Below are 15,648 nucleotides of genomic sequence, written 5' to 3'. Positions count from 1 at the left end.
CTACTGACACATCGGGCCACCCGCCATCTTACGTGTGTCTGGGGTCACGCCTCATGACCTATTAAGTTTGGGTTCATGACCGTGAGGTCAAGTGTCTGTTTTGAACTGATGTAACCCTCTGTTTTCAACTGGAAAAACGCTATCTGATGTTTCAACTGGTTTTATGCTATGTGATGTCATGAGCTTTGTGATGTCAATATTTAATCCTTTACTTAGTCACAACCAATCAGATCGATTCACTGTCTGCAGTAATGTTCTGAGAAGTGTGTGTCTTTGTCGGATTATTACCACTGTCTATCTGTGCAACTCTTTGAAGCATCTTAGTTAGTAGTGGTGAATCGGAGTCCGTCAGCAATAAATGTCCGTGCGGAAACAAAATATTCGTTCCGGGCGTCCCGGCAACGTCCAGGTGCCGCAAATATGTTTTTTTAAATATTATTAAAATAGCTTCGATGCATGCATTTTTGCGTTGACCACTTTTTTTGGTCGACCAAACAGACTTGGTCGACTTTTATTCCCAGCCATAAAATAGTTTAAAAAATTGGATCTGCAGCTTCAAGTCAAGAACTGATACACAGGAGGTGTGCATCTATGATGGTTTATAATTTGGTGCTAATCCAACTCAGGATTGCTGGGCCGATGGAGGAATGTGACCAACACGCCCCCACAGCATCCTCCTCTGCTAACAGGCAAAGGTAAACAAAAGAAGCCATTTTGGTGAGCGTGTAGGAAGTCTTTACAAGTGAGCAAGAGCAAACGCTCCAGTTTGTATTTGTCAGATTACGAAAGCTTTTTTTTTTTTTTTCCCCCGCCGCCCGCCACGGCTGATCCACTCACACAGACTCACAGTTCCAGTCTGTCGGCTTAACCGGGCCGGCCGTGCTCATGACACGGCTCTCCCGCAGCAATGTGATGAGGTCCGATGCTTCCTTTCTGCAGAACAGCAGTTTACCCCTCGTTCACCCTTATCAGAGTGGGGGAGCCATCATCTCGCCGTACGCCACTCAAAAAGCGCGGCGCATATTGGAGCTGACCGCTCCAGCAAACAGGGCGGCGCTAATAAAAGAGCATCCTGCTCGCCTTCAGATTTCCCTGATGGAGTGTCAGTCAGGAATGTTTGCGTGGCGGCCGCCAGGGAAGTGGGCAGCCGTTTAAAGGGCCTCGCAACACATGAGGCCTTTGTTCTGCTTAGGAGACACTGAGCGCCTCATTTCACTCACTGTGTGAATGCTGAGAGATGAGCATTCACACTGACTCTATGGCACATCCCAAAATTTTCTTCTTTTTCCAAATCCTTCATCTGCTTGTCTTTATTGTCATGAATAGCAGCACCGGAACTAATGCGACTTCAACTCCAAAAAAAGCATTTTGGGAATCGCAGCATTTGTTCGTAATTAGTGAATTCATTATTTTTTTTTCTTGGCGCAAATTGTGGTTAGCACGTCTGTCTCTCATTTTTGAGGTTCTGGGTTCAAATCCTGACGTTTGCATAATATTCACCTTGTGCTCACGCAGGTATTTCTGCGGGTACTCCAGCTTCCTCCCATTACAAAAACATGCATGTTTGGTTCATTGAAGATTTTAACCCGTTTTAGGGTGAAACGAGTAACTCAAGTTCAGTACCTTGGTTAAAATAAATCCTCAAGGCATTTTTTTTCTGTCAGGTACCCGATTATTTAGTTTAGTCAGGAAGAAGCAACAATTGTTCATGCAGTACATGACAGTAACACGCCGGTAACTCGCTGAGAAAGCCAACTTCAAAATAATCCTTTACATCACCAAATAATATATGGACATCAATGCCTTGGGACACTTTTGTTTTGAAGTTCTGGGTATCATGTTGCGGCGCAACGTCTGACTTGACACATATTACCGACTGTAGTTGGGGCGTTTATATTTCTGTCACAAACTGTTGCCACTGACGTCAACTACACTATGTTGTCCTGAAAACAAATTTTATTGCTAATTAAGGACGCTTAAAAAAACTACTTCATTACTCTGACATTATATTGTACAGTGCCTGTTGCCAGCGTTTAGCAGCGGCTCTAGCGTTAGCGGCTAGCCGCTAAGCAAGTGCCCCATTATAGGTTGGCAAGAGCCATTGGATTACTTTTCTAAGGTAGTTTAATAGACGGAAGTGGCACTTTGATGCTGGCAGCCTGACGTAGTTGCCGTTCCTACTGACCACTTTCAACAAACCAGGCTTACTCAAATGTGCCGTTTTAGCCAGGGGCAAAATCGCTACTGTGGTACTGACGTATCTTGGTCTTATCATCTATGTCTAAATCTATGGGGAGAGTTTGAAAATAAAAAGAAGTTGGTTGTTCATTATTAAGTGGGCGTTTTTTTTTTTGCTTTTTTTTGGCTATTTATAATTGCTCTTTAAAGGAAAATCCTTTGTAAGGTGCAGCGCAACTAATTTAATACAATTCCATATTTTTTTGCACGCTATTGAAATTAACAGTAGGTTTTAAAATGATTAAACCTTTTTAACAAATATTAAAAAAAATACACACTGTCTATTTAACCAAGCACAAATCTATTTTTATTTTTTTTTTAATCTGACTTCCTCAATATTTGATAGAATTTTCAGTAGGATATCCAAAATATTCGATAGCTGCAGTGCTAGTCTTAAGTGCTATTGTTAGCAATGCCATTAGCAATATTCTGCTAAATAGATGAAGCATACAATTGAATTTTTCGAAACAGTAGTTTTCTTTAACAATGCCAAACCTGCTCACAAACAACAATAAAGGCTCTCTAAAACCAGAAATCGTTCGAGTGATGTAAAAAAACAAAAACAAAAAAACACCACGTTCTTTACCTATGTCCAGTAATAATGAGACCTTGTATGCCCTTGTGACGTCAGGTGTTATTTTATTAACAATATCTCTCTCATTCCCGGTGGGACCTACCGAGACTCCCCCTGAGATCACTCTCTCCCAGCAACGTCACCTTTATATGAACCCAAAACAAAGACCTGTCCTCCCCCCCAAAAAAACACCCTCCATCAAGGTCGGCCTCTGATGAATGTGATAGTGCAGCTGTGTGTATCCTATTAAAAACAATCTGCATGTCACTAACTCCTCCTGCTTTTTTTTTTTTTTTTTTTTTACGAGGCTGCTGGATGTGTTCCAGCCGCAGCTTTCCTCGTACAAGCACTTTTAAGTTTTCAGCAAAGGGAGGCACTTTTTTTAACATTCCCACTTCATTAATAGTAGATTGCCACTTTTTCCCTTCATTAAATACAATGAGGAGGCTGCGGATGGAAGGTGCGGCTGCGAGAGTGCCTCGGCCCGTTGTTTCTGGCGGGACCGAAACGCGGCAAGACAGGCGGCAGTGTATTGAAAACAGCCCCAATAAAAGCTCCCCCTCCACAAAAATGATCATTTTTAAGTGCAAAACTTCAATGGCGCTTTGTCACTCTCGACAGCCCATTGTGACAACAAGGCTGCCCAAACAGAGACAGTGCTGGCAGCCCTCACTTGAAAGTTCCCCTTTTCCAAAACAGACCCTCCGCTGTTTGTGGTTTTTTTTTACAGCGCTGATATCTGCGTGTTGATTAGAATGAAAAAAGAAGTGTGTTGAATCAGGGCTCCCCGGAGCAGCACATCAGCCATTGTGTCACAATGACAGTCACTCCATTGAGCCAATTATTTCTCTTTGACAAACGGTGCATAAAAGACTGCTGTCATTGTTGGAGTAATAAGAAAAGAAAAAAAACCAACATGAGTGATATAACATACATCCCACTAAGTATTGCTTTTACTACTTGGAAATGATTCCTTTGTCTGGTTAAAGCTGAAACCTTTGCAGCGTTACAGCATTTGTGAACCAGTTAGAAGTGAGAAAAACTAAATTCTTGAATTTAGCAGGCAATAATCAATATAGTCAGTGTAGAATTTAACATAACGTAAATGTCCATATTTTCCTGCACCTACTTTCTACAATGGATAGCTAAATGACCAATATGCTTTATTTCAATGTGTTTTAAACGGGTATTGCCATTGGCCAGCAAAGTCAAGACATTTACGTCCACGACAGGACATCAGCAACACAATTAAGACGAGAACTGGCCCATGTTTCTTTATTATGATCAACCGAGTGTTTGTTGACAACCTTGAATCATGAACATGCGTTCATTGAACAGAGTCTGATGGATTAATGCAGGTCAGAATCTGTAGGCTAAATTAGCAATTAAAGCATGAATTATGCTGATATAAAATATCAATGCTTTGATCTCATTGTGAGCTGGTTTAACTTTGACACACACGACAAGCTGAGAGGAAGTAAGTGTGCATCGTCATGGGTATGTATGTAAAACATACAGGGGTGGCTTTTAAAAGATATATTTATGTTGCTAAATGTAAACTTGGTAGAGAGGTGCAAAATTAGAAGCCATATATAACATTTTGGTTAGAATCTGGATAAAAGTGCTGTTGCAATACACACATTAGTACAAATTAGACTAAAGTGCATCAAACACAATAAACTGAAAGAGGTTATGCTTTATTAGTGGATGAATTAAGGTTATTATTGCCATTTCAAGTCTGTAAAGTGAAAGGGAATATGGTTTGTAAATTTGACACATTTGGAAGTGTTGTTCTGAATTATTAAAAAAAAAAAATACAAATTGCCAAACATATCAAATGAACCTTATTAACAATCCGCAGTGTGGTACTGCGCCACAGGGTGGCGCCTCTTTGTTTTTGTAGTGCCTATGCTGCACTTTTTCGTTTTGGCTATCATGTCGTGGACGCGTACGCGTATTGCGGTAGCGCCGAGAAGCCTGCTGTTTTTGTTTTCTGAATAATAAAATGAGCTTGTGCACTTCCAGTTTCTTTGTTGCTCTCCAGTTTTTGCTCTCCAGCTGCGCCGTCCATGGCTGATCAGCCACCGCCCGTTACAATCTACAAAAATCCTGAAAAATCAAGTCACTCTCAAAAGCTATATGTCCGCTAAATACATGAAATTGTGCCCCACTGGAAAATAGTTGACACCTGGAAAATAGTTGACACTGAGCATCTTAGTCCTAGACATCCCTACAGGTTTGATACTATCCCTAGCAAAAAGTATGGAATCACCAGTCTACCAGTACGCTTGACTTTAACAACCTTCCCATGCTGTTTGTACTTGGTCCAGATCTTCGATACAGCTGACTGTGAACAGCCCACATCTTTGGCAACCATACGTGTAAAGTTACCTTCTTCAAGAAGTTTGATAATCCTGTTTTTGGTCTCAAGAGACATCGCCCTTGTTGGAGCCATGATTCTTGCCAATCTACCTGGTCCAGCAGCCCTCCAAGGTGTGATAACGGCACTGTTTTTAACTGCTGACTAATGAGCAGATGTAATTTGAGGCAGGTGCCCAATTAAGGAAATTGACTGGGTGTGTCCTTATTTTCTGCTCAAAATGGAGTGATTCCATATTTATTTCCCCGCACTTGTTCTATAAAAATAACATTTACTGACCAGCACAATGTTTTTTCTTCATTTCTTTTAGTGTTTCTGAAAGCCAAGATGTTGCACTTTGGAATGACCTTTCCGACTGTTTCATGCTTTTTATCCGGGTTTGATCTACAGAATAAAACGTCTGAGTGAGTGCTCGTCCAAGACTGCTGATTCCATACTTTTTTGCTATGGGTTGCATATCTGACCGGGTCATCGCGGGGCTTTGTACACCAGGATGAGAGGTGCTAGCTACTAGCTAACAGGCTTTGGCCTTGTTGTATATAGTAATAAGAAAATAATTCACAATTGCACCAGATAACTGACGCGACCCATGCCGGATGACAAAGTGCACCACTGTTTTAGCTCCACCCCAGAATTTAGGAAAACTGAAATGGTGTAAACCAGCAATGCTGTATCTCCACAATTGAGTACTACATAGTTTCTGTACATGCTTTCAACAATTACGTATCTTCAAGAACATACATTGTGTTTCGAAACAAATCTGTGAATTCACTTTACAGGGTTTGTCATAGATCAGTTGAGGAAGAATAAGAAAAGCATGTAGCATGTGCTACATGATGCGACTCTACAAACGCATCGCAGCTCTTCAAATATTGCCACCAGAAAAGTCAGTGCCACAACAATATTTTCCCTGCGTGACATTTGTGAGGTAAGAGAGGAGGAGTAGGTCGCTGACTTTTCTTCTTTATTCATGGCACGAGAGAGAGAGAGAGAGAGAGAGAGAGAGAGAGAGAGAGAGAGAGAGAGAGGAGAGTGGTTAATTTATTGAAAAGAAGGTAGGCGGACGAAGCAGCGGCACGGAACTGATACCCTGCACGGCTGTAGGTTGTGCACCGAAGGAGGGGGCGGTAACGGTGGGGGCCGGGGGGAAGGGAGGGGGTGCGTCGACCAGTGCGACAGAGGAACGGTTAATGGAAATGAGTGACAGGCTTTCAGAATGATTTACAACGGGTGGCGCTGCAGCAGAGGCGGGGCTTGATGGATGATCCTGAAAGACGGAGACGAACCATAAATCATGTCTGGGAATCATTGACAGAGATAAAGGAGGGCGAGAAAAAGCAACGGCATTGACGTTCATTCTTCCAATAATGTACATTGACGAGTTACACTACGGAGCCTTAATTAAAAAGTGAACATGGGTTCTTCTCCCCTCTCCATCACCGCCGCCCAACCGTCCCTCCGCACTCCCCCTCTGGTTGTCCTCCCCCATCCCTCTGTATTGCCTTATCAATGGTAATTAAAGATGTGGCGTTCTCGGCCCAAAGACACTTCCGCCATATGAGATAAGTGCTGTGCCAAAAGATAACGTCCATGGCCCTTCCTCACAAAACAATATTTGACCCATTTGCGACTACGTGTTTTGTATTTTGTTTTGTTTTTTAGGTAAAGCTTCATTGTTTCATAGGGAAACATCACATGCAGACTACATCCTACTACAGGCAGTACTGGGTGGTGTTAGGAGGAATACTTTATTTGTACAAACTATTTTATTCTTGTGCATGTCTTCATGGGTCACAGGAGCGCTGGCGTCACTCCCAGGTAACTTTGGGTAAGAGTCAAGGTACATCTGGACTGGTCACCAGTCAATCACATGGCAAAGGCACATATAGCAAATACTTACACTCACATTCCAGGGTTCCCGCAGATCCTTAAAGAGTCTTAAAAGACACCGGATGCATGAATCTAAAGATGAGGCCTTGATTGGCATTAAAATGTGTTAGATTAGGCCTCTTAATGATTAAAAGGAGAGTAAACCGTTTTGGACAGATTAGACCTTCCGCATATTAAGAGAAAAAAAAAAGCATCCACAGCTCTGTACTCGATCTTTCTGGCATCCAGTAAATAGTTCAAATGAGAAGATGCAGCCCCCTGTTTGTTATTATTAAAGTTAAAAGTACCACCGATTGTCACATCCACCTGTGGGGTGAAATTCTTTCTCCGCATTTGACCAGCAGCAGCAGGAGCCGCGCTCGGGAATCATTTGGTGATCTAACCCCCCCCCCCCAATTCCAGCCTCCCTGCTCAAATGGGTCCCACTTTTTTATAGTCTTTGGTATGACCCGGCCGTGGACTGAACCCACGACCTCCCACTCTCAGGCTGGACACTCTACCACAAGGCCACTGAACTGGTAGTATAGCGCATTAAAGATAAAAGAACAGGACTACAATTGGTGGCTCATTTATGTCTTAAATCAATCATTTAAAATGTTAATACATAATAAGTAGCCTCAAATCGCCAACTAACTTAATGAATAATGTATACAATGACTCTCAAGCTCACGTGACAGAGGAACCAATAAAACAGTGATGTTAATTGGGACTTTTAAGGGCAGGAGCACATCATGTATGTACTGTAGAAGCTTTGGACATTGCAAACATTGTAAGATTGGTCTTAAATTTAAGTTTAAATGACAAACTTGTCTTAATTAGTAGGAATCATGCATTCACACACCTATGGACAATTTATTGGGAGGAAGCCAGAATAGTCAGATAGCCGGAGCTGAGATTCCACCTTTGAACTGTGAGACAGACATGCAGACTACTAATTAATATGTAGGCCATATCTTATTTTGAAATGACTTGATCAGAACCATCAAAAAGCCCAAAACGGGTCACGTAAGTTGATGTTGCGCTGCTAAGCCCGGAACCGGAAGTGTCACCATTTAGTTTCACAATAAGAGCGCGTACCGGAAGTGATGTTCTAAATGACGCTAACTTAACTGCGCTAATTTAATTTACTTTCTTTATTAATGTGAGTGCCTTAACTTACGTTTATACATTTACTTATTGGCCTATTTTCTGTCTTTCTTTAGGAAACCACACACTCACACACACACACACGCCTACAGACACAAACAACTTAAACCAAAAGCTGCAACCAATAAACATATGTATGAAGATTTAAGAAATACTGTAAGTGCATTTTTCCCCCCATCATTTTAGATAGGATATCTTCTATTAAAATAAAACAGTGTCTATTTCTACCCTTTTCTATTTATGGTAAACAGTATACAGTGCAGTTTATGGTGTAAAATAGTTAAAAAATAAAAAATTAGAAAAAGTTTTTTTAGACTTGGAACGGATTAAAATTATTTACATTAATTATAATGGGAAAAATTGTTTCGGATTTCGAACAATTCGGTTTTGGAACAGCCTTCTGGAACGGATTATGCTCGAAAACCGAGGTTTGACTGTACTTTGAAAGAGAAAATGCAGCAAAAAGTCAAGAACCTAGAAAGGCAGCAGATCCAGATTAGGAAACCATAATCTGAACACGATAACACCCCTGATAGGACCACTAAACATAAACAGGGACACAACACTGCAGAGATCAACTTTAATGCTGCACCAAGAACTCATTTACAATACTAATAATATATATAGACACACGTCTCCACACTGTAAATCATCTGAGTATGTGCTTCTGTAGGTGCTGATGGTTAGCAACAGTTAGCGATAACAGGGTTTCTTGCTTCAAGTGGACAATGCAACAAATCAGTTCACAACAAAGGAAAAGTATAACATCACGGTTTGAGAGCATGTCCAGTGATTTCTTATTTGTCTGCACAAGCACTGCGCAGTGGATGGATGGATGCAGAATGCCAGTCTTGCCTCACCTCAAACCAAGCAAACGTATGCGTTATCGCAGTCCGAGTTGCATGCAAATCTATTTCTGAGCATGCCATCTGTCAACGGTTAAACGAGTGCCACTTTTTCTTTCATTGTTTTTAAGCATCCACTTCTTGTACTCTGCACATTGTACTGGCCACAATCTTGTTCCTTCAAGGGTTTACAAATCGTACAACAGCTCTGGAAAGTTAACACGTCTGATTTATTGTCTTAAAAAAACAAAACACACACACGTACACAAAGTGAGTGGTGCCTCCATCTTCCCACCGTGCGCCTCTTGAAGATGGCGTCAGTGTGTCTTGAGTGCAGATGGCACTTTGATAAACAGGAGGAGCCCTGCAGGAGCCGGGATGAGTGGCATTCCACATCAGCTGAGCTCGCTTTACGTGCACACAATAGAGCAATGAGGTGAAAGTAATCCTAAACATCTGTCTGCTGAGCCCTACACGCACACGCTGTTTGTTCAAGTTCGAGGAAAGACATTAAAGAGTGGGGGTGGGCTTGATGGAGGGGCCGTTAGAGGAGATATCAGTTCATGCTCTCGCCTCCAGAGGGATTAGGCTTCTGTTGTCCTTCCTCGCAGTGTTCTGACAAACAAAACCGAGCATCCATTGAAGCATGTGGCAGTAATACCGGGTGTCAGAAATACAATTCAATAGATTTCTGCTCATCCATAATTTTGTCAATTATGAGACTTTGGATTGATGGTGCAATCAAAACGACTGCATTCAACACAATTTAGAAATATGATTATTTGAGTGACAGCATGTCCAACGCAAATAAAATTGACTGAGATTCATGTTGAAAGATAAAATGTTCATTCATCAAAATTCCAACATACTGAAATGGATATAGATTTTATAAACTGATGTCATGAAGCTTGACAAATATTCAACTCTTCTTTCAAGTTGGGGTATTTTCAATGAATTTCAATTTCAACATAATTTTAACACTGAACTGCCAGTTTACACATCCTGTAAAAATGTTGAGCGAGTTATGAAACTACGAAATGATGTCAAATTCTTTATATAACCCTGTATAACAAAGTTAGCTGTAAATAACTAATATTTCATTTGCTAGCCTGTCATTTGATGGCTTTGACATGTTCACATTTTCATCTTTCTCTTCGCAATCATTATTTTCTTACACTTGACTTGTCTAATTGAATGTGAGACGTTTACTGTAGCTCTGAGCCTCAGGTTCCATAACGTTTTTGCGTTTCCCTTCCCATTCTACTGAAGCGTGAAACTGCCAACGTGGAGTGAACATTTTTGATAGGCAAATACGTTCGAACATACTTGCAAATACGTTCAAAGTATTTGCAAATACATTCAAACATACTGGTAGGTTTAATGCTAAAAACCTAACATTTTCCCCATAATGCCACGGGGTATTGCAAGTAAAAAATAAATAAATAAATAAAACTATTTTTTTTTTTTTTAGCAGTTGGCCTACATGATACATGTTCAAAAATTAAGTAAACATTGTTCATTCGTAATTTTTAGGATTCGTGCTTTTTATGATTTTTCATTATTTTTGCCATAATGTCACTAGGTATGCACTTGTGCAAGTCAATAATTGAATGATTATTATACAATGTACAACGTACAAAGACAATTCTGACAAATTTGAAAAAAATGTTGCAGTACTGTATGCATTGGAAAATATATAGGACTGTTTCAGAAAATTAGAATATTGTGATAAAGTCCTTTATTTTCTGTAATGCAATTATATAAGCAAAAATGCCATACATTGTGGATTCATTACAAATCAACTGAAATATTGCAAGCCTTTTATTATTTTAATATTGCTGATTATAGCTTACAGCTTAAGAAAACTCAAGTATCATATCTCAAAATATTAGCATATTTCCTCAGACCAAGTAAGAAAAAAATGCCATAATCAGCAATATTAAAACAATAAAAGGCTTGCAGTATTTCAGTTGATTTGTAACGAATCCAGAATGTATGGCATTTTTGCTTATATAATTGCATAACAGAAAATAATGTACTTTATCACAATATTCTAATTTTCTGAGACAGTCCTGTATAATAAAATACAGTATAAAATAGAAATATTTCTAATATAATTTATTAATTGTATTTAATTGCTGGTAAAAAATTGATATTTTGTCTTTGATTCCATCCTCGCTTGGCACCGTCAAATACAGTGGGCCTATATGTGCTATGAGTGGGGATCAAGGGGGGGGGCTATGAGGGGAACTCGCTCTCCCGCCATCCCGCTGTGAGCAGACATGTTGGCAGGCTGGAATGAAAATGAATAGACAATGGCCATCGAGCGTTGAGAAGCTGTGGCGAGTGTGTGTGCGTGCGTGCAAAAAAATAAAAAATAAAAAAATCATTTCCATTTGAAGGCTTGAAGTTGTTCGGATCCTGTTTGATCGCATCCCTGCATCAAAACACACTTTGATAGACAAGGCAAATAATTAGGTGTCATTCAAACGTCTGACTTCCTTCTCTTCGCCGTCCTGCTCTTATTTATTTTTTTCTCGTTACTTTCGTCTGCTCACCAAACTCACACCCAAGTGCTCCATCGACAGTTGAGCGCGACAAGTCAAAGGGCTGCAACGTAACGAACTCCTCCGAGTCATTAGCAGACCGTAGCGCTTGCTGATCCTTAACGGTCTTAAAAGATGATCCATACACTAATGAAGCTAGTCTGCTGCTGGCTCGGAGCCCGAAATGGGACAGGATCAAATCCTAAAGGGATACAGGGAGGCTACCATGGCATTTTGCTCATTTTTGATCATTTTAAAGTAAAGTTATAAACAAAAAAGTTTGAAACAGCTTGTGCTGAAAGAATATTTGTCAAGGTACACTCAATTACTACCACTTTTTTTTTGTTTTTTGTTTTGTTTTACTGGCCTAGAAGTGTTTCTCGTACACATACGGTATTTACTATATTTATTACTTTACAACTGTGTTGGTTAGTGATATCCTAACGTTTCTCTCGCAAGATGAATTCTAACAGTATTTGTGAGTTCACAAACTCCGGAGAATACATCTTGTACCGCTCCCACAGATAACCGCCGTTTCCCGAACCACTGGTGGTTTGGACCAATCACAGAGCAACATTGTGTTTGGGGGAGGGATATACAACTGTGACGGAACCAGGAAGCCAGCGCCGACAAATAAACCTAACATGGACGCTGCAATTAATTCTGTTCAGAATTACTCACCGTTTCCTTGTTGAATGTTGAACAGCGAGAGGCGCTTCGTGCATTTCAAGCTGGTAAGATGTTTATGCTTTCCCCCCCCTTCGACATGAACGAAGATGACATTTTCACCCGTTGCCGTGATTGGTTAAAACAAACGTGTAGAATGTCGCATCTTCCAATCAGCTCGAATTATTGTTCAGAATGTCCCGCCTTTTCCCGACGAAATTACGGTACCAGATCATATCAATCTGGCTATTGCCAGGTTAGTGGTATGGTGCATACAATTCATTTTTATTTCTATATTTATGTGGAAAATTAATCTGAAGAAATCAGGTGTACACCAGCATCTCAGAAACTGTGTGTATTTGAGATTCAACTGTAAAAGTATTTCGACATTAAATATTCAAATTCAGAGCATGTCTCTGGCCGTCAACTGTGCAGCAGGACGTCCTCCAATGGCCTGCAGCACGTAATGTCCGAAAGGCTAACCCCTCCCTTCTCTTCCCCACCGCCACCGCTTCTGCCGGGACCACCCTGCCGGCCGGGCTGCGCCGCATGACAGGATGCTGCTGCTCAGAGCTCAGACCCGTCGCATTGTTTTTCTTGGAGCGCGCTGAAAGCAAATCGCAGTTAAAGGGCCGCAGTGCTCGCAGTAAAAAACAAAAGCCGAGCAGTCATTCATCAAAGTCCAGAAATACCCCCAACAGCCGACAACCCGCCCACTCCCCTCCAGGCCCGGTGCGCCTCCCACTCTGAGCTTTAACTAGGACTCCAAATAATTCCAGAAATGACAAATGATACTTATATCTCTGGCCTGTGCCGAATCAATAAGCATGCAGAACAACGATCCATCTTGTGACGTATCGACAGATGTGGCTCAACATCTGTGGGGATGCGCTTGGCAGTTTCATTGCAGTGGGCGGGGCCAACCAAAAAATGGTTGCATTAAACACAAGGAGGGGGTGAGCGGGCCTTTCATAAAAAGCGATACGAGTTAGTCCGACGAGAACACCTCCGAATGTGTACGTGGCAGTTGCATGAACCCGAACCGACCCCCACAACTGCCCCCCCAAGCACAAGAGCAGCTGACGGATCACACTTCAGAGCAGCTTTAGCTCCAGCGCCCCTTGAGGGGCCGTGATGGATGACTCTCGCTGCCACCTCCATCCTTTTTCTCTTCCAATCTGACTCCACGCAGGTAGACCTCAAACCCGCTCTCGCGTTTGAGTGTGCTATTTTGATTTTAAAGACAGCGTGGCTTCGAAATGGCAAATTAACAACAGATTTGGACTCAGTCAAAGGAAGCAACCCTGAAAACGAGAGATCCGAAAAAAGCAAGACAATGTTGTTTAGGGCCGAGTTGTCATTAGTACAAGGGGAGATGTTCAGACCCCTGCTGGTCTGAAGGCATTGAAGAGCAGTTAGCTTAGCCATCTGGTAGACAATTACGGCGGAACAAACGCACCGCCTCAGCAAATAAAGCTCGGCTCATCAATCACCGCAATGGCCGCAAGTCGGCCTCGTATTGGCTCTGATTTAATAACCCGATGAACTGCGGCGGTGTCAGCTGGTGAACATTCCTCCAGCAGTTTGTGTGTCTGAGAAGCTACGAATGTAAATAACTCAAAGAGGCTGATATGGTTTATGCTAGCTTTTGGTCAGGTACTAGGCAATGGCCATTTGATTAAAATTCCTTCATAAAGTGTGGAAAAATTAAGATTCAATTCATCAAGGTTTTATTTTTAAAGTAGGAGAAGACCTCTCTTGAAATTCCGTGATCTCCAAGCCTGTTTCCATGTCATTGTGGAGAGTTGAACCACAGCAAAGGTCTTCATTCTGGATCTCCAACTCATAACAGCTCATTGGTCATCTTTAGACAGCAAAACAACCGAAACAACAGCACCTCTGCTGGTCGCAGGCTAGTAGTGCATTCCATTTTGGCCTCAAATGCTTCAAGACACAATTAACCAACAATCAATTACACACAACAGAAAGAATTGCTAACAGTCAATCAATTGATTATTCAGTCAGTCCCTGGGTAGCTTACTAGCACTGAAAAATACACTCACTCTTAACAAGCTTTGACCTACAGTATGCTCAAGTTAGGACGTGTCAAACCGCCACAAACTAATTAAACATGCCTGGCCGAATAAAAGAACAATTCTAACATAACTCAACACTGACAACAATACAGCTACCATGGCTCCATAATTTGCATAATAGAATAGACGATGTTAAAATTGTGCAGTATATTGTATTAAAGCTAAGCTAAAGCTTGACTTATTAAATATTGTCTTGCAGAATTCCAAAAGGTGTTTCATGATGAAAAACATCTTTTGTATTTGAGTTTTTTTTTTCTCAACCATATCATGAATGGGGCAGTTTCTCCGATCAGCAGCGTACGTGACAAAAACTAAGTGGTGATGAACTGCCTCAATTGTGAAGCTGCTTTGTCAAGCAAAAAACAAGCTTATGCAATTAGAACGGTGCCATAATCCTAATGTAATTGTAAATTTGGGACTGTGGCACGTTGGCAGTCAAAATAATAGTGCCAGCATAATGTCTGCGCTTAATGACAACTCAGCACAAAGACAAAAAAAAAAAAATCTTGATCATGTCTCGGTTGTAATTTGCCCCGGTTTTAAATTGAAATTTAAAAAAGGTGGTGAAGGTTAAAAGTGACACACATTTAAAACATCCCCTCTTTCGGGTTTCAAGTAGTTTCCTTAATTAACGTTTGCCTGATGCTTTTAATTGCAGTCTCACTCCCCCTTGGGACCCGAGTGTGGCTCGTCTGGTAATTGCAGATGTTGATATGAGATGATGGCGCCGCCGTGTCAAGTTGAACTGCAGAATTTACAAAAGGAAAAGGAGGAGGAGGAGGAGGAGAAAGAGGGCGACCGTGTGAGGGGAAGAGGAGGCGGAGTTTCACCTGAATGCAGGTCAGTCTTTGTCAGGAACAAACTGAGCTGTGTTTCTGGGTTGCGGCCCATGCGGAGAGAAAAGAAGTAGGCCACCGCCGCGGTCGCCGCTTCTGCTTTGTACACGCGTCACCTGCCAACTCGTGTTGTCCCGTACCAAGCTGGACGTGAGCTGCTCTGGCAACAAGCAAATGTTCTCATTTACCCCGGGGGCAACTGCACTCGGTGGCAGGACTGGAAGTGTGAAGGGTCACACACTTTGGTTTGGTAAACCACAATATAGAACTGTGTGCAAGACAGACTCTAGATTAAATGCTAAGGCTATCATCTTGGTCAACGACGCTCGTTCTTGATTTACAGTAATGTCCAAAAATTTTGTCCACCACTAGCGTTTTAAAATTACCAAAAATAATAATTTTAATTTAATGAAATTAATATTATATATTAT

The 15,648-nt window shown here is 41.4% G+C and overlaps 1 protein-coding gene across 3 annotated transcripts in view; it reads right to left on the bottom strand.

Annotated features, from left to right (window-relative positions):
• tshz2 (teashirt zinc finger homeobox 2) overlaps positions 1 to 15,648 on the bottom strand; it is a 57,881-nt gene that overhangs the window by 17,199 nt on the left and 25,034 nt on the right. The window contains exon 1 of one of the 3 annotated variants that reach the window (XM_077512810.1): positions 15,212 to 15,334. The exons of 1 other annotated variant lie outside the window; for it this stretch is intronic. In XM_077512810.1, coding sequence (XP_077368936.1) covers positions 15,212 to 15,272 — 61 coding nt within the window. In that variant the 5' untranslated portion in view covers positions 15,273 to 15,334. Of the gene's footprint in view, positions 1 to 847; positions 974 to 15,211; positions 15,335 to 15,648 lie in introns of those variants that run through there. One more of the 3 variants, XM_077512813.1, reaches the window with a different exon arrangement.

This window comes from Festucalex cinctus, chromosome 2, assembly GCF_051991245.1.
Source record: "Festucalex cinctus isolate MCC-2025b chromosome 2, RoL_Fcin_1.0, whole genome shotgun sequence".
Lineage (NCBI taxonomy): Eukaryota > Metazoa > Chordata > Actinopteri > Syngnathiformes > Syngnathidae > Festucalex > Festucalex cinctus.
This window is presented reverse-complemented; position numbering and strand designations above follow the sequence as displayed.